The sequence below is a fragment of the Syngnathoides biaculeatus genome, chromosome 3 (assembly GCF_019802595.1).
Source record: "Syngnathoides biaculeatus isolate LvHL_M chromosome 3, ASM1980259v1, whole genome shotgun sequence".
NCBI classification, from domain to species: domain Eukaryota; kingdom Metazoa; phylum Chordata; class Actinopteri; order Syngnathiformes; family Syngnathidae; genus Syngnathoides; species Syngnathoides biaculeatus.
Genome location: NC_084642.1, coordinates 19477438 through 19495665, shown reverse-complemented (window position 1 = coordinate 19495665; position 18228 = coordinate 19477438). Strand labels below are relative to the sequence as shown.

General features: G+C 42.9%; 2 protein-coding genes across 4 annotated transcripts in view; one reads left to right on the top strand and one right to left on the bottom strand.

Moving 5' to 3' along the window:
- LOC133498175 (granule associated Rac and RHOG effector protein 1-like) overlaps nucleotides 1-642 on the bottom strand; it is a 47144-nt gene extending 46502 nt beyond the window's left edge. For 2 of the 3 annotated variants that reach the window (XM_061814705.1, XM_061814708.1), the window contains exon 1: nucleotides 227-515. The gene's annotated coding sequence lies outside the window, so the exon portion shown is untranslated. The other variant, XM_061814706.1, reaches the window with a different exon arrangement.
- A 1413-nt stretch (nucleotides 643-2055) lies between these two features.
- Nucleotides 2056-12293, top strand: gpib (glucose-6-phosphate isomerase b). The gene is made up of 18 exons (XM_061813870.1): nucleotides 2056-2187; nucleotides 3169-3259; nucleotides 3326-3394; nucleotides 3709-3828; nucleotides 3900-3983; nucleotides 5036-5182; nucleotides 6332-6403; nucleotides 6496-6540; nucleotides 6655-6708; nucleotides 7017-7077; nucleotides 7229-7272; nucleotides 7368-7520; nucleotides 9613-9742; nucleotides 9829-9905; nucleotides 11041-11169; nucleotides 11250-11325; nucleotides 11883-11949; nucleotides 12067-12293. The coding sequence occupies exons 1-18, from the start codon at nucleotides 2069-2071 to the stop codon at nucleotides 12188-12190; spliced, it is 1662 nt and encodes a 553-aa protein (XP_061669854.1). The 5' UTR covers nucleotides 2056-2068; the 3' UTR covers nucleotides 12191-12293.
- Nucleotides 12294-18228: the final 5935 nt, after the last annotated feature.

The window sequence follows — 18228 nt, the reverse complement described above, 5'->3', positions numbered from 1 at the left end:
ATAATGGATTATTAAGTCGCTTTTAACTTCATTCGACAAACACAGCGAGCAGTTGTCAAGACGACGAGCTCCTCCGAAGCACCTTCGATGGCGTGGAAAAATAAAAATAACCAACACGGAATCGCTCCTCCCCTCTCCTGCCCAAAAGTGGGTGGTTTCGAGCAGAACAGAGACAAATATGTTAAAATGGACTGCTTTAGCTACACACCGGGAACTGGTAACTTACCAGAGGCCGGTCACGGGGACCTAAGTGCACAGAAGTTGCCAATTGCGAGTAGAAGGGGGGTGACGCGTCCGATAATGGGCGCACGGATGTTTCAAGTCCACTCTGTGCATTTCGCGACATAGCTACGCGGGGCTAACGTTAGCTTGCCACAGCTAGCCTCCCTGCGACACAACTGAAAAACGTCACAGAAGCACAAGAAGGTGCACAAAAGCCAACGCGGTGCAACACACACGGCGGAAACGTAATAAAATGGAAGGCAAATGTTACGCTCGTAAGGGAATGAGGCGCATTGCTTACCAGCTCGGCTCGACTTGGGCATCCACCCTCTTTGACAGCGAACCCCCTGTCTGAATGCCGAGGCAGTCAAGCCCGACGTCATAAACGCCAACACTTCCGGCAAACGTTTCACAATAAATAGTGACAGCGGCGGATTTCCTGTCTCGGGCTGTTGGCGTGTCTGTAGAAAGGAAATACATTCGGTAAATGTTTCACAGTAAATTAATATTTTAAAAACCTGGATGGTCCTATAAATAAAGTACATTTCTCTCTTTCGTTTAAACCCAAGCCATCAATCAGTATGCCCTATTTAATCACAACTAAGGCCAAAATTTGGTTCTCGACTGAGTCTTTGTCACCCTCTAACGTTGAATGAAGACTAATGCACCAAGTTCACGTTGTTTGGCGGCCTAGCGGTCGGTAGGGTGCGCGCCGGTCTACGAGTCCCGCCGGCAAAGCCTCAGTCTCCGCCTGACCTCAGTACTGTATTTACAGTTAAAATAAAGAGATAAAAAAATGCAGCCATCCATCCATCCATCCATCAATTTTCTGAGCCGCTTATCCACACGAGGGTCACGGGATTTCCGGAGCCTTTCCCAGCCATCATCGGGTACACCCTGAGCTGGTCTCCAGCCAATCGCAGGGCACATGGAGACAGACAACAGTTGCACTCACAATCACTCCTAGGGGCAATTTAGAGTGTCCAATTAATGTTGCATGTTTTTGGGATGTGAGAGGAAACCGGAGTGCTCGGAGAAAACCCATCCAGGCACGGGAAGAACATGGCGGGGCCAGGATTTGAACCCTGGTCCTCAGAACTGTGAGGCCAAACAAATAATTGCTGAAGCCATATAAAATAATGTCTGTAACTTTCTACTTTTTGCTTTGTCAAAAGAGGCCTTCTATACTTTTTCAATGATTGATATATTAATTAATTAATTAATTGAATCGCTTGGACTTTTAAGTAGGGAAAACATGTGCAGCAAAGAGATGGAGGCACATGAACCAGGGAGCAATTAAAAAATGATGACAAAAAATATTCAGAAATGCAAGATTTTCCCCATCCATGGCCTTTTATAAGAAACTCGTTTCGTGTCTTCGTATACTCAAATACTTCATGGCAAATGTGTTGTGACTTGTACCAGTCTAAACACGACCAATGCCTGGAAATATGAAATAAAACAAACAAGTTGGTTGGATTTTTATTCAGCTGTTATCATTGTCTGAGTATTTTTGACTGTTTTGTTTTGCTCATGCAGTACATGTTCTTAGTTCAGTCTTAATTATCCTGTCAGAATTATTGTATTTTTTTTTACTCTTATGTTACTAAAATTGTTGAATGTTTATGTCATCTTTCCTGTACTTCAGTGCAGTGCGAGAACAGTACTGTACTCTTGCCACTTGTGCTAAAGACACAAACCCTGGATGACCCCCGTGGGGGAGGAGGTGTGAAATGCATGCACCAACCCTGAATATAGTATGAGTAGGAGGGGCCCTGGTGGGCTGTCAAAAAGCTTTTGGGCTCACCCCCTCCGCCCCACTCGGCCCACCTCCGGACTCGGCGACATGGGACTGACACAGGACCCCGTCTTCCAGCGGCTGCAGGAATGGTACACAGCCCACGCCTTGAACCTCAACATGAGGCACATGTTCGATGGCGACAAGGAGAGGTTCCACAAATTCAGGTGAGAGGCCTTCCTCATAAAGCGGGTCCCGGCACTCGTGTCACAGGTGGGGGACTCCAGTCACGTGACTTGACCTGAGTCGAGCTTCAATTGCTAATTTTAGAACTTGGGTCTTCCTAGCCCAAACTAATTAATGAAAGACTCAACACAACTTTGACTTGGTATCCCAATGACTTGATTTGTGATGTGTTAAAACAGCTAACTAAACAAGCTAAAGCAATGAAAAATCCATCCATCCATTTTCTAAGCCGCTGATCCTCACGAGGGTCGCAGTAGTGCTGGAGCCTATCCCAGCTGTCAACGGGCAGGAGGCGGGGTATACCCAGAACTGGTTTCCAGCCAATCGCAGCGCACATGGAGACAAACATCTGCACTCACAATCACACCTAGGGGCAATTTAGAGTGTCCAATTAATGTTGCATGTTTTTGGGATGTGGGTGGAAAGCGGAGTACCCGGAGAAAACCCACGCAAGCACAGGGAGAACATGAAAACAGACAGGAGACAGCAGCTCCTTGCAAGTGTTGTCATTTTGTAGCCATCGGTTTATCCTTCAATGAATGGCTGACATAGCTTCGGCGAGTGTGTTTCTCTTTGCCAACATGTGAGGGTGTGACAGTGCTTTAATTGCGCCGTTTTTTTCTTCCTTCACTTTATTCATACCGGAAGCTAGCTCGTACCTGAAATTTGTGACAGTTTGTGACACCAGGCAAAAAAATATGACCAAGTAATGGCTTCTCATTTAAAATAAGGTATTTTGTAACTGAGCCAGACTGCACTGCGTATGAATTATGACTTGCCGGTCAAGTAATGACTTGACTCATCTTGCTTGAAATTCAGTGCTGACTCAAATGGCTTACTTGATTTTTGCCGTAGTAACCTTGGATTTGCTTAAAACTTGAAAAGTAAGCCTTTGAGACTTATACTGTACTTATGACATGCACATACTCTACACGACTGAGTCCCACCTGTGGTTTGCGCAGCCTCACACTGCAGACCGACGACGGAGACATCCTGCTGGATTACTCCAAGAACCTCATCACCGAAGAAGTCATGAAGATGTTGGTCGACCTGGTAAGTCGTTGTACTTTGGGAATCCCAACATTTGCGGTGCTCTTACTGGTGGTTTGTCTTCGGCAGGCCAAGTCGAGAGGCCTGGAAGCGGCCAGAGAGACCATGTTCGCTGGAGACAAGATCAACTTCACTGAGGTGCTCGGTGCTCATGATGTCGTCTTCTGCCTGACTTGAGTAGACCTTCATCAGGGCTGATGCCAACGACAAGATGGTTTTTGTTGCCCATGGCGGTTTAGTCGCAGTTTCACATAGCCTGTAAAAAAGAAAAAAAAGTAAAATTTCCACCCTAAAACTCTACTCAGACACGTAGCTACAAAGAGCCAAAACATGGGACAATTGTGAAAAGCCCCAATCTAAATCCTATCGAACATCTGCAGAAGAAGCTGAAATGTAAAACATGAACTTGTGAATTCTGGTTTAACGTACAAGTGCGTGACTGTGCGTCGTAGGGTCGGGCTGTGCTCCACGTGGCTCTGCGAAACCGCTCCAACACTCCCATTATGGTGGACGGCAAAGATGTGATGCCAGACGTTAATAAGGTTCTGGACAAGATGAAAAACTTTTGTCACGTGAGTAAAATGTCAGAAAATACCATGTGAAGAAGAAAAAAATAGTGTAATAACATCTGGTTCACTTGCAGAGGGTTCGTAGCGGTCAGTGGAAGGGCTACACCGGGAAGAGCATCACAGACGTCGTTAATATCGGGATAGGAGGATCTGATCTTGTGAGTAAACTTTTTAACATTCAATACTCACAAAAAGTAATGGATGGATGTTTGAGTGAATTTAATTTGAACTCCTCTAAACTTTTGAATGGACGTGTCCGACTGTTGTTTCATGCAATACTTTTTCTACAACTTGCTGTTCTAAAACAGGAAGCTAACAGCAAAGTTCACAACAGTTTGAGCCATAAAAATTTCCAAGGAGGTTGTAGTGGTAAAATTGTTCAAGCTAGCCATGAATAAAAGCCTCGTAAAGATGTTTCCTCCTCCCTCATCTTGGTTGGGGCCAGCAGATGAGTGAAGTATGCAGACAATGAAACTGTGACCTGTGCTCTTCAGAACTTCAAGATAGCAAGGTGCTGCGCGAGTCGCGAGTTGAGTAATCTGTTTGTGCTCCGCTTGGTATTTGGTATTTGGGAGGGGCCTTCCCTCGCTCTAGTCAAGGTGTACACAGACTGGTATGATTGACGCCAGAGTCGGAAATGAAGGAGACAGGAATGCATTCCTTTTCGAATTGTTTTCTCTCTGACTACTAGAATAAATATTCTTAGAGACTCTTGTCTGAGTCAGATACTTTATTTCTTTATCTCGCATGCACAAACAGAAATGACAACAACGTTGACTTCAAATGCCTTCCTGTCACTCTTCCAGTCTCTGTATCTCTATAGTCAGTGACACAGGAAGTTCAGTGGCCACTACCCTCGGTGAACATCCGATCTGAAGCCTTGCGATGGTGAGGCAATGTTGACGTCTCGGTTCCATGATGTCAAAATGTGATGTGAGGAAGACGACTAACTATTCAAAAGAAACAAACGCATGGAAATCTATTGGTCAGCTCGTGGATCAAAATCCATGAATATTGATATTAAGTTCCTTGTGAGGGGACAACAAGTTGTGAAAGTTGAATGAGTATTGAAATATTGAACAGCTTAACATGCATCGAATAAAAAACTGCAAAGACTTTAGTGTTATCCTGAAATTTTCTCCCAAAAGCTGACTAGCCCAAAGGTTTTAGTGTGCGTACCTAACATTTAACGTGATCTGTCAAACGACAGGGGCCCCTGATGGTGACCGAGGCCTTGAAACCGTACTCCAAGGATGGGCCTGCCGTGTGGTTTGTGTCCAACATTGACGGGACGCACATCGCCAAGACGCTTGCGCAGCTCAACGCCGAGACCACCCTCTTCATCATTGCCTCTAAGGTGCTGCATGGATGCAATGAGGGTTTGCGGCCTGTTTTGGTCACCACCAAAGAAAATTTACAGAGGGCTCAATGATCTGAGCGTACATCTTTGTAAAATACAAGAGTCTGCTATGGACCCATAGTTTCCTTTTCTTTTCTTTTTTTTGGAATCAACTACAAATTAGATGCTTTGATGAATGTAAAGTAAGTCTTAAGAAAACACTGGAAACAATTGGACTCGTCAATGAAACCAATGTGTTTTATGTAAACATCAAAGACACATCACAGCAAGTATGTTTCTATAAACATCAAAGATGAGTTGGAATATTCAATTAACCGATCCAGCCATCCATTTTCTTAGCCGCTTATCCTCACGAGCATGGAGTACTGGAGCCTATCCCAGCTGCCAACGGGCATGAGGCGGGGTACACCCCGAACTGGTTGCCAGCCAATCGCAGGGCACGTGGAGACAAACAGCTGCACTCACAATCACACCTGGGGGCAATTTAGAGTGTCCAATTAATGCATGCTTTTGGGATGTAGGAGGAAAACCGGAGTACCCGGAGAAAACCCACGCAGGCACGGAGAGAACATGCAAACTCCACACAGGCGGCTCCCGAATCGAACCCGGGACCTCAGAACTGTGAAGCCAACGCTTTCCAACTGACCCACCGTGCTGCCTCAATTAACCTAATATAATTGTTTTCTTTTTTTTTTTTTAATCAAAGACATTTTGGGGTCTTCAATGAACCTAACATATATTTTTGTGAACTTTGAGGATGAAGCCTTTGAATCTACATAAGTATGATGTTTTTTCAATATACCAAAAACTAATTAGCGCCATTAATGCACTCAAAGTAAAAGTCTTCCTATCAACTGAAGACATTTGAAGTCTTCCATGAACCAAAATTTCTTTTCATAAACATATTTTATAAAATACAATTTAGTCCTTTGGTCACCAAAATTTATTTTTTTAAATTTTAAATAGCAGAAGCAATTCAGAGAAAACGACCTTAATGTGTTGGGTAAACATCAATGGCTATAAAAGACCTTTGATTAATCATGCTTCTTCAACATCATAAATAATTTAGAAGCCTCCTCACACTCCTAATATGTACCTTTTCTGCTTAATTGTCACTTTTGTCTTCCTCTTGGTGATTTTTATCAGACCTTCACCACTCAGGAGACCATCACCAACGCAGAGTCAGCGAAAGCATGGTTCCTGGAGCACGCCACAGACGTACGTGAGCATGGGCTTTGGTGGCCTTGACCGCTTGCATCTGTTTCATTTTGGCAAAAACATTAACAGCTTTGTTATTTTTTTTTCCATAGAAAAGTGCTGTGGCCAAACACTTTGTCGCTCTTTCCACCAACGGCGTAAGTCACCCAAATCTAATCGAACTATTTATCTAGCTAGCTAGCTAGCTAGCTATACCTTGCTATCCATCCATCCTTGTAACGTGTGTAATTGCCAATGTTTGTATCTTCCAGCCCAAAGTGAAGGAGTTCGGCATCGACACAGAGAACATGTTTGAGTTCTGGGACGTAAGTGCTCTTTCCGTATGGCGGCTATATTTAAGCAAAAGTGTTTGACCGAGACCGGGTGCTGGGGCTCGCAGCTGCCAAGATATGGGAGGCCCTCCCCTTTGTGCCTCCCCCCTTGGGTTATTATTGGTGGTGACCTTCTCCCTTGCAGAGGTTACTGTCCAGGCTGGCCCGAAGATAAAGGTCACAGGATGGTTACTATTTTAAGTCCGGTGGCTACATTGTGGCCTTTTTGTCACCATGACACGTTTTGGCTGTCTTTTTTCATTTGAGTTTAAATGCATTAGTGACATCTTTTATCCTTTCAGTGGGTTGGGGGGCGTTTCTCCTTGTGGTCAGCAATTGGAATGGCCATTGCCTTGCATATTGGTACGTACATCGAATGTTTTTATGTGGCCCTTTACTGGGCAAAAAACCATTTTAACGTCATGATTGTTTATCTTCAGCTACTAAATAAAATCAAATGTTACATATGCATGCTCTTGTTTTGAAGACATCAATGTTTGTTTCTTTTCATTAGGCTTTGACAACTTTGAGAAGCTCCTGGCAGGCGCCCACTGGATGGTAGGTCATGCAGGAGGTCAATCTTACGTGCAGAGAACATGAAAAAGTAAAACCGTCTTGACGTGAGGTACACCGGCACAATTTCCCCTCCTCAGGACACGCACTTCCGCATGGCTCCCCTGGAGAAAAACGCTCCGGTTCTGCTGGCTCTGCTGGGCATCTGGTACATTAACTTCTTCCACACGGAGACTCACGCCATGCTGCCCTACGACCAGTACATGCACCGCTTTGCTGCCTACTTCCAGCAGGTTGAGTTCATCACTTAAAAAAACAAACCAAAAAAACAACAGAATTTGTGGGGTACTATTATTTCCTCTTTTTTCCCCACAAAGCTTGATTTGTGTCCACAAAAAAATGCTGTGAAAGGTATACTCAATGCATTCCAAAAAACAAGAGTAATATTATTTTAAATCATCACAATACAGTGCTTTCCAAAGGTATACAAAGAGCAAGGTCGTCAGGTGGATACTTAAAACTTTAACGTTTCATATAAAAAGATGAATGAGCCAAGGTTCAGAATTCAAGCTTTTGTTGTAGGCCTTAACTGCAGCGTCTTTCAGTTCTTTTTTTTTTTTTTTTTCTGGAGGTTACTCCCTTCAGTCTTCTGTTCAAGAGACAAAATGCATTCTCCATGAGGTAAAGCTCTGGTGATTGACTTCATTCATTTAAAACCTACTTTTCCACCCGTGATGAAGTGTGTTTTGGGTCATTATCTTGTTATATGATGAAGCGTCTACTGATTAGTTTGGATGTCTTTTTCTGTAGATATCCAGACAAAATGGTGTTGAAGACTTCATAATTCATTCTGCTGCTGCCATCATGAGTTATTTAATTAATTAATAAATAACTAAATATGAGGCTGTTCGAAAAGCAGCCAGGCAAGCCCAAGCCATGACATGACCTCCATCATGCATCAGAGATGAGGGTGTGGCTTTTACAAATATCATAACTATCGCACCCATCCATCGCTTTGGTAGAGGTTAGTCTTGCTCTCATCTTTCCATAAAACCTTGTTCCAAAACTTTTGTGGCTCATCTTTGCACCCAGCAAAATCCAATCCGGCCTTCTAATTCTGGTTTCCATCTTGAAGTTATAGTTCTTCTCTCAAAGTAATTTTCGAACAGTGGATTATGATACATTCACCCCTGCCCCGTGGAGGTTGGCAGTAATGTCACTGACTGTTGTCTATGTTTTTTTTCTTCATAGCTGTTACATTGTGTCTGTCGTCAACTGCTGCTGATACCCTTGGTCCACCAGCCAGTATTTTTTTTATTTTTCAGGACATTCCAAATGATTGGATTGGCTATGCCCAATGTTTGTGTAATAGCGCTGATCGATTTTACCTCCTCTCAGTTTCAAAATGGTTTGCTTTTATTCCAAAGACAACTATCTGGTCCTCGTGTTTGCGTAACAGCAAATGCAGTTTTCACAGGTTAAGCCCAAAACTAAAATGAAAATCAAATGTTTAAGAAATCAATGTAAAAGAACAACTAGAACCTGAACAACTAAGAATATTCTTCAAACACATGTTCCAATACTTTAACTCTCTTGAATTTGGAAAATTTGATGGATTTAAACAAAAGGTTCTCTGTCCTAAATTAACACATCTCGATGTAGATACAATGAAATAAAAGCTGGAATTCTGAACTTTTATCTCATATGAATCTTTTGATCTGAAACCCAAAGCTCTTCAGTTCACTGTACAATTAAAAACAAAAAAAGGGACCTTGCCGTTCCAATACTTTTACTCACTCAAAAAGTCAACGCATTGGTTTCAGAAGTGGGATCTGTCAGCCTTTTCACAGGAAACTACAGTAAATCTACAATAAACATTCTTCTTCAAAAGTACATTTTTTCTTCATAGATACATGTTGTCATTCATTCTATCTGATCCCACTTCTGACACCAATTTGACTAGCTGCCCCACCTGGCTGCAGAAGTGAGGATTCTAACAAGAACAACGGTGATGATTTTTTTAAATTATGGAACAACTTGTTCGCTTTTACAAATTTCCCAACAGTGTTGTGTGTTCCTGAATGGGCGAATCCCACTTCTGACAACTATTCTAACAAAAACCAGGCAGCATATCATTTGATAGCGGTGCTCACAAATTGTCCAACTAGTTTCACAAAATGGAGGCATCCTCAGTTCTGACAAGCTCGAAATTGATGCCATGTTCAGATTACGTGCCGGACACATCCATTCAATAACTGTTTCCCCTACAGGAAAAAAAAATAACGGGAAGTGATGAGTGTGGGTTTATGACACACACAGATGACTTTAATGGTTTTTTGGTGACTTCCACCTCTCCTACTGATGTGTGTTATTTTTTTCATGCAGGGCGATATGGAGTCCAATGGGAAGTACGTCACCAAACATGGCACACGCGTAAATTATCACACCGGACCCATCGTGTGGGGTGAGCCCGGCACCAATGGGCAGCACGCCTTCTACCAGCTTATCCATCAAGGTGCCTGCGCCTGAACGCAACGCTCAATGAGACCACTCGCATGCCATCGCAATGATTGAATCCAATCATTTGTGCTTGGAACTCAGGAACGCGCATGGTGCCGTCTGACTTCCTCATCCCAGCACAATCGCAGCACCCCGTCAGGGACAACCTACACCACAAGGCAAGTGGACTTGCTCCAGCATCAACTGATTGGCTAAAAAGTGAGATCAGTTGACTTACGCGATGCATACCACAACGTACATTCCGAGTCACACTCACCAAATTGGTCTCTGAAGTGGGAACAGTCAAAAACGGCATTGTATACTTCAACTACACGATAGATATTCTGTTGTTAGAATGCACACTTTTCTTGTCAGATATGGCATTTTTTACACTTGTTGTCAGAAATGGGATCCAGGAGGTATTTAATGTCCCAGTGACATGCCTATAAACATTCTAAAATAGATATTGTAATGAAAAATACATATACCATTATTCACTTCAATGTCTTAACAAAAAAAATAATATGAGCGGAGAGCGCATCATTCATGTGCAAAGTTGCGGAAGTCTCCCTTGACATCCAAGTGGTAGCCATATTGCCTGCAACGTCATCAACAGACATGACACTGGGACATTCGCATTTGAAAACACATACTGGAAACTTGCTATGGAACACGGAAGCTCTTTTTGAAGAGAACATCTCACAATCGAGTGAAGTGACCAGGGCAATATATATATATATATATATATATATAAGATATTTAGATGATATGCGGATCCCTTCTAACTAACAACAGACTCCCCGACAGTATGTATGACAGTATGTAGCATACTCTGCCGAAAGCGACGACAACACCGTAAACACCGTGGCGCCGCAACAAGCCACCCCGGCGGCACCACAAGATCCACCGCGGCCTGGTCACCGTGACGAGCCACCCTGTTAGCACCGCCATGAGCCACCCCAGCGGTTCCGCGTTGAGCCACCCCGGCCTGGTGCCGCGACGAGCCACCCCGGCGGCGGTGCCATGAGCCACCGCGGCCCAGCCGCGAGCGTTGTCGTCAATCCATTCCACCCCCCTTCCAAACTATTTTTTTTTAAATAGCTCTATATATCACCCTCCAAGCTCAAAATAAACATTCATCTGAGAATGTACATTTCTCTAATCAAAGAGAGGCCACTTGGCAAATTGGTTTCAAAAGTGGGATCCGTCCATGTTGCAGCTATGTGTTCTATTCTTTGTAAAAGTAAAAAATTTGCGCTAAAATTATAATACATGACTGTCAAATGTGTTTAAAATAACACTGTGGACTTGCAGATTCTCGTGGCCAACTTCCTGGCCCAGACGGAGGCTCTTATGAGGGGAAAGACCACCGAGGAGGCCCGAAAGGAGCTGGAGGCCAGTGGGCTTACTGAGAAAGCTCTGGAGAAGATTCTCCCGCACAAAGTGGGTCACAACAACGCACTCACCATGATATCTCTCGTCATATTTATTATGTGCTTCAATAGTTTTTTGTTTTTACCAAGGTGTTCCAAGGAAACAGGCCCACCAACTCCATCATCTTCAAAAAACTCACCCCATACACACTCGGTGCTCTCATAGGTGAGAAAAGCCATGATATTGAATGTGTCAGAAATGGGTTATTATTACCAATCGTTATGAGTGCAGGTGTTGAGGGGTTGCTAATAATGTCGGTTACTGCATCGCTATTTTTAGACCGCTTGCTTCAGGAGTCAGTTAGGGCCGCTTTTCAAATTGGTGGCGCCCAGGCGGCTATTGCAATCCATACAGCCATCACAACAAGAAACATATTCTCGTTTGGAAGGCGGTACACAAATCTGAAGCCGGATAGGGCTGCTCACCAAAATGCTCTCAGAAGTGGAATCGCTCAATCCCACAAACACAAACCTGAGCATTGTTCGTTTTGTATGACAGCAAACAAAGTGCAGAAAACGCGAGTACAGAACACATTTCTTGACAAGGATAGGGTCACTCACCAAACTGGTGTCAGCAGTGGGATCCGTCCACGATACAAACAGAAAACAGCAATATTAACTGAATAAAAGCAAATCGAAAAACACATGATTTTAGAATCTTCAGGGATCTTTGGTGTTTTTTGTTTGTTTGTTTTTTAACGATTGCCCGTTTGTTCATTTCAGCCATGTACGAGCACAAGATCTTCATCCAGGGTTTGATGTGGGAGATCAACAGCTTCGACCAGTGGGGGTGGGACACGCGTTGCCTAATTATCCCACACTTACATTTTCAAACTTGATTCCATCTTTTTGTATTGTCATTACTGCTACTATGATTGATTACTAATGATCTGTTTTCCGTTGCCAGAGTGGAACTTGGAAAGCAGCTGGCAAAGAAGATTGAGCCCGAGCTGCAGGATCCCACCGAGGTGCACTCTCACGACGCCTCTACCAACGGACTCATCAATTTCCTCAAGAAAAACTTTGCCTGAGCGTCTCGCTCTGGTTGTCGTTTTCATCGTTACCATACATATCAATTTCCACTAAAAGCACTGTGCACATTTGTACAATGGATTAAAAGAAGGATTTTCTTTTATGTGGCCCAAGGTGGCCTGGTACACTGTGACGTATTTGATTTTTTTTATTTTTGCTTGGCATGATCAAAAAATCAGCACAAACTCACTTTATTTACACCCAAAAATGTTATTCGGTAGTTTGGTAGTTTTTCGGAGGTGCAAAGTGTTGCACCTCATTTGTTTCTACCAAAGTCAAAAATAAATTTTCAGAAAAACAAAGCAAGAAACAAACCTCAAATCAAAGGGCCTGATGAGAGTGTTTCATATCTGTAGATATTTGATCAAATATACCATCACATGGACAAAAAAAAAAAAAAAAAAAAAAGACATGTTGGGGCCTGAAAAACTCTCCACTGCTGATTAAACTCCAAAATGAAATTTGGAGTCAACCATATCAAGTATTAGCTTGTATTAGAGGGGTTGACAGGAGTCTTATTATGTCACTTAACCCCATTTTGACTTTGGGGAAGAGGGCGGGGTTACACTCCGCACTGGTTGCCAACCAATCACAGCACTCATGTGTCGACCACCGCTCACACCCACATTCACACCTGCGGAGAATTGAGTTTCTTCCGTGACGGTAACGTGGACTTTTTGCAAATCTGAGAATTACCTGGAATACCATCAGAAAACCCACTTAAAGGTTAAAAAAAAAGCAAACTGCAACTTTCAAGTCATGTGTCATATAAAAGGCCTCGATGATGTCTTTCCAGATCTTTGAATCATTTTTAAATACACTCTTACATAATGCCACATTTACCCCAAAAGTACATTTTTGTAAATATTAAGGTTATTCTCCAGTAACAAGGTAAAAACAAATAAAATCTATTTGCCGCACACCACATTGAGTCATATGTCATAGGACTCAATGAGATGTTTTTTTTTCAGTACAACCACTTTGTCAATAGGTTCTTCTCGTTTGAGGGGATAATTATTTTTTCAATGGTAGTTTTACACGTGAAAATGGCACCTAATCTCACGTGTCATGGATTCTTTAGCGTTAGAGATTTTTGTTGGTCTTTGTTAGTGAAGTGAGGAGTTGTTCTTATTGCATTGTATTGGTGTGTGTGTGGGGGGGTAGTATCAACTCATTCACTAGGTGGCAGTAGAGCACTGGTTGCACTGGTTGCTGCTGCCAGGGAAACAGGAAAGCGTCCCATCCTGCATCCCTTTTCCGAACTGCTGTGGCGACACTTGTTGACTAACGACCACTCGCCCTCACATTCGTACCGACGGACAATTCAGAGTCTTGTACTGTATTAAGCATACCATGGCTGGTTTGGGAATGTACGGCAAGCCGAGAACATGCAAACAAAAGCACAGATTGATCTTACCTTCATATGAACTTTGTTAAGTATCATATATTGCCAATTTGGAATTCTCATTGTAAAAAAAAAAAAAAAGAAAAAAAAAAGGGCAGATACACAAAGCTTAGTTTGTGCACATTTTAAAAAAAAAGTGTACTGTGGTGCCTTAAGAGGCAAATACAATTTATTCATTTGTATTTCAAATCATTATTCTCCATTAAAATGAATGTATAAGCCATTCTTCCGTTTCATCCAGCCTACCTAAAAAAACATTTTAAATTTGTTTTCATTATATTGTTTTCATATTCAATTTAAAAAAAATTAACTTTAATTAATTTAACTTTATTCATTTGTGCATTTGGTTTTACTTTTTTGTACTTTTTTTCTTCAACTTTTGTAAAGTTCTTGTTACTTTTTGGGGGGAATTTGCTTTTGCAACTTGTATATTTTATTTTGCAACTTTTATTATTTATGAATTACTATTTACTGTTTTGTACATTTTTTAAGTACTTTTTGATTGTTTTTCCTTTTTGAGCAAATGAATTTGTGTCACGAGCATGCAGCAAGGGATAGGACCCAAATGGAGGCCTTTGAGGCAGGAACGTGATTTGCGGGAGTAGTTTAATTCAGTACGAGATAGGCTTGGATGAAAAAAAGATGACACGCTGTGGTGCCCCCTAACGGGACAAGGCAAAAGAAAAAAAGAAGAGTTTAATTCAGTCAGAGGTCATTCACAGGAAGCATTCCAAAAAGGTATAAGTACAAAAAACGCGTGGCATAAGAATATGTCCAAAAATCCAGAAATGAGGTCTGATGGCTATGAGGCTAAACTTGAAACATGAACAAAAACAAGACTTCTATGGAAGTAAATATGTGCCACCAGGATTTGAATTTGAAATTCCACAGAAAACAGGATTTGAATTTGAAATGTAAAGTGATCACATTTTCAATTATTGTAATGCAGTGTAACTTTTCAATGCTAACAATTCAACTGGCTACAATTTGTTGTCTGGAATTCACCATCTGTGCAACCAGGCAGGGTTACTTCAGGTCAGAAATAAACAGCCAGCCAATCCAGTTACTTTCTTAGTATGTGACGTCACGTGACTAAGAAAGCGTAACAGTACTGTAAACATTCTCTTCCGGTTCAATGTCCCCCACACTGTCGAGCAGGTCTTTTTGACCGGAAATATGGTGCCGTGAAAATGGTGACGCCACGTGCACGAGCTATATACGATATACCTACATACTGTGTATAATTCTGTGTGTGTGTGTGTGTGTGTGAATTGGGTTTTGGTATGTTTTGCTTTTTTAAATTAGATTGTTATGTCTTTTACGGTGTTTTACTTTCTCTGAGATTTATTTGTAAATGATGTTTTGCTTTTTAAAATATTTTTGCAAATGTGGCTTTACTTCATTGAGTCACGTTTTCCTATTGTAATTGTTTTCTTTGTATCAAGTATGTAAGAAGAACGTGAGCGATAAATGGGATGAGAGAGAATTTGGTGGCGATGGGCCGCGCCGGCTGCAGCTGCGCACCTGGAAGTCAGCCCCTTGACCAAAAAAAAAAAACCCTCCCGTGCGCGTTCCTGAGATGTTTGCTCAACAATGGCGCCCGCCGGGTTGCCTCACATTCCGACTCTTTTCTGAGTCAGGGAGCCGGGGGCTGTCACTGGTTTCCATGGCGACAAGACCCCGCCGACCCCCACCGCCATCTCAACCGGACAGTCCGTCCCGAGTTGGAATCCTAGTCGAAGGGGAGGGGCGTTTTCGGGGTGCCTCAGGGAAAGCCTCCCTGTCAACGTTCGCCCGGGAATGAAAGCTCCCGTTCCTGGAAAAAAAAAAAAAAAACCCAAGGACCTCACCCCGCCCCGCTTCGTCTTTCCCACGCATGCACGACTCCCGCGGCTATATAAAGACGGAGGTCCCGGGAGGGGAAGGGTGGGGGGCTCCTTCACGACCCCGACGTGATACCGTCGCCGAGCCAATTCCACATGATGGCTCCCATGTATGTCCCGGGAGGTCTTGACGAGCATCTGGAATAAACCAGGGAACGTCAACAACTCACCAGGCGTCACGTCAGATGCTCCAGTGCGTGAAAGACAAACTTATTTCATGTTGGGTTTCTTTAAAAAAAAAGAAAAAAAATCTTTCATCATTGTCTCTATCAGCTTTTTTTGTCTTTTTCCATCTATTTTGTGCAGTGCTCGGGTGAGGTGGGTGGAGCCGATCCCTGTTGACTTGGAGCTAGAGAACTGAGGCGTGGCCTGGATTGGTCGCTGACCAATCACAGGGCACTTGTAGACAAACAAATTCAGTGACTTACCTAACATGCAATGTCAAGTTTTTATAATCCTGTGTAAAGGTGTTTTAAGAAGAATGTTGTGCGGCCTGGAAGAATGTTGTGCGGCCTTCCGGAAAGAGGTGAGACAGGCTCTCGATGGACAACCGAAGCTCCCGGAAGACTGGACGACGACAGCCAAGGTGATCAGAGAGACAGGCAGGAGAGTACTTGGTGTGTCATCTGGTAGGAAAGGGGAGAAGGAGACTTGGTGGTGGAACCCCATAATACAGGGAGTCATACAAGGAAAGAGATTAGCGAAGAAGAAGTGGGATACTGAGAGGACTGAGGAGAGGCGAAAGGAGTACATCGAGATGCGACGTAGGGCAAAGGTAGAGGTGGCAAAGGCTAAACAAGAGGCATATGAAGACATGTACACCAGGTTGGACACGAAAGAAGGAGAAAAGGATCTCTACAGGTTGGCCAGACAGAGGGATAGAGATGGGAAGGATGTACAGAAGGTAAGGGTGATTAAGGATAGAGATGGAAATGTGTTGACTGGTGCCGGTAGTGTGCTAAATAGATGGAAAGAATACTTTGAGAAGTTGATGAATGAAGAAAATGAGAGAGAAGGAAGAGTTGAAGAGGCAAGAGTGAAGGACCAGGAAGTGGAAATGATTACTAAGGGGGAAGTCAGAAAGGCACTACAAAGGATGAAAAATGGAAAGGCAGTTGGTCCTGATGACATACCGGTAGAGGTATGGAAGCAATTTGGAGAGATGGCTGTGGAGTTTTTGACCAACTTATTCAACAGAATACTAGCGGGCGAAAAGATGCCTGAAGAATGGAGGAAAAGTGTTCTAGTTCCCATTTTTAAGAACAAAGGGGATGTTCAGAGCTGTGGGAACTATAGAGGAATAAAGTTGATGAGCCACACAATGAAGTTATGGGAAAGAGTAGTGGAGGCTAGACTCAGGACAGAAGTAAGTATCTGCGAGCAACAGTATGGTTTCATGCCTAGAAAGAGTACCACAGATGCATTATTTGCCTTGAGGATGCTCGTGGAAAAGTACAGAGAAGGTCAGAAGGAGCTACATTGTGTCTTTGTGGATCTAGAGAAAGCCTATGACAGAGTACCAAGAGAGGAACTGTGGTACTGCATGCGTAAGTCTGGTGTGGCAGAGAAGTATGTTAAAATAGTACAGGACATGTATGATGGCAGCAGAACAATGGTGAGGTGTGCCTTAGGTGTGACAGAGGAATTTAAGGTGGAGGTGGGACTGCATCAGGGATCAGCTCTGAGCCCCTTCCTGTTTGCAGTGGTAATGGATAGGCTGACAGATGAGGTTAGACTGGAATCCCCTTGGACCATGATGTTCGCAGATGATATTGTCATATGCAGTGAAAGCAGGGAGCACGCAGAGGAACAATTGGAAAGATGGAGACATGCACTGGAAAGGAGAGGAATGAAGATTAGCCGAAGTAAAACAGAATATCTGTGCGCGAATGACAAAAGTGGAGGGGGAAGAGTGAGGCAACAGGGAGAAGAGATAGCGAGGGTGGACGACTTCAAATACTTGGGGTCAACAATACAGAGCAATGGAGAGTGTGGTCAGGAAGTGAAGAAACGGGTCCAAGCAGGTTGGAACAGCTGGCGAAAGGTGTCTGGTGTGTTATGTGACAGAAGAGTGTCTGCTAGGATGAAGGGCAAAGTATACAAAACAGTGGTGAGGCCGGCCATGATGTACGGATTAGAGACGGTTTGGTTTCAATGGTTTGGACATGTTCAGAGGCGAGAGAGTGAGTATATTGGTAGAAGGATGCTGAGGATGGAGCTCCCAGGCAAAAGAGCGAGAGGAAGACCAAAGAGAAGGTTTATGGATGTGGTGAGGGAAGACATGAGGGCAGTTGGGGTTAGAGAGGAAGATGCAGGAGATAGGCTAAGATGGCAAAAGATGACACGCTGTGGCGACCCCTAACGGGACAAGCCGAAAGGAAAAGAAGAAGAAGTGTAAAGGTGTTTTAAATGAATTTGTCCTCTTTTTTTTGTCATTTTGATGAATGTGTTTGTATTATTTGTAAATGATTTATATTTTTCTTGCAACAGGGTTTAGGTTTTTATCTAAATATCTGGCTACAAATGTGAATCTAAAAAAATAAAATTTACCCATCTTTTTCAGGGGTCAAATTTGATTTTGCTTTGTGAATTTATTTGGACGTTTTGCCCGTTTTATTTTATAATCCGTTATACGAATAGACATTTATTTTACATATGCAAATTTCTTTCTGTTATCATTTCTCTACATTTTTGAAATTTTGCATATCGTTTTATATTATTTGCACATTTTGAATTTTTACCTTCACTC

Excerpts from the sequence above, each read along its gene's own strand:
- gpib (XM_061813870.1), top strand. The coding sequence starts at position 2,069 with ATGGGACTGACACAGGACCCCGTCTTCCAGCGGCTGCAGGAATGGTAC. Across the intron at positions 6,709-7,016 it reads ACATGTTTGAGTTCTGGGAC|TGGGTTGGGGGGCGTTTCTC; the intron begins GTAAGTGCTCTT and ends TTATCCTTTCAG. Across the intron at positions 11,950-12,066 it reads AACAGCTTCGACCAGTGGGG|AGTGGAACTTGGAAAGCAGC; the intron begins GTGGGACACGCG and ends TTCCGTTGCCAG.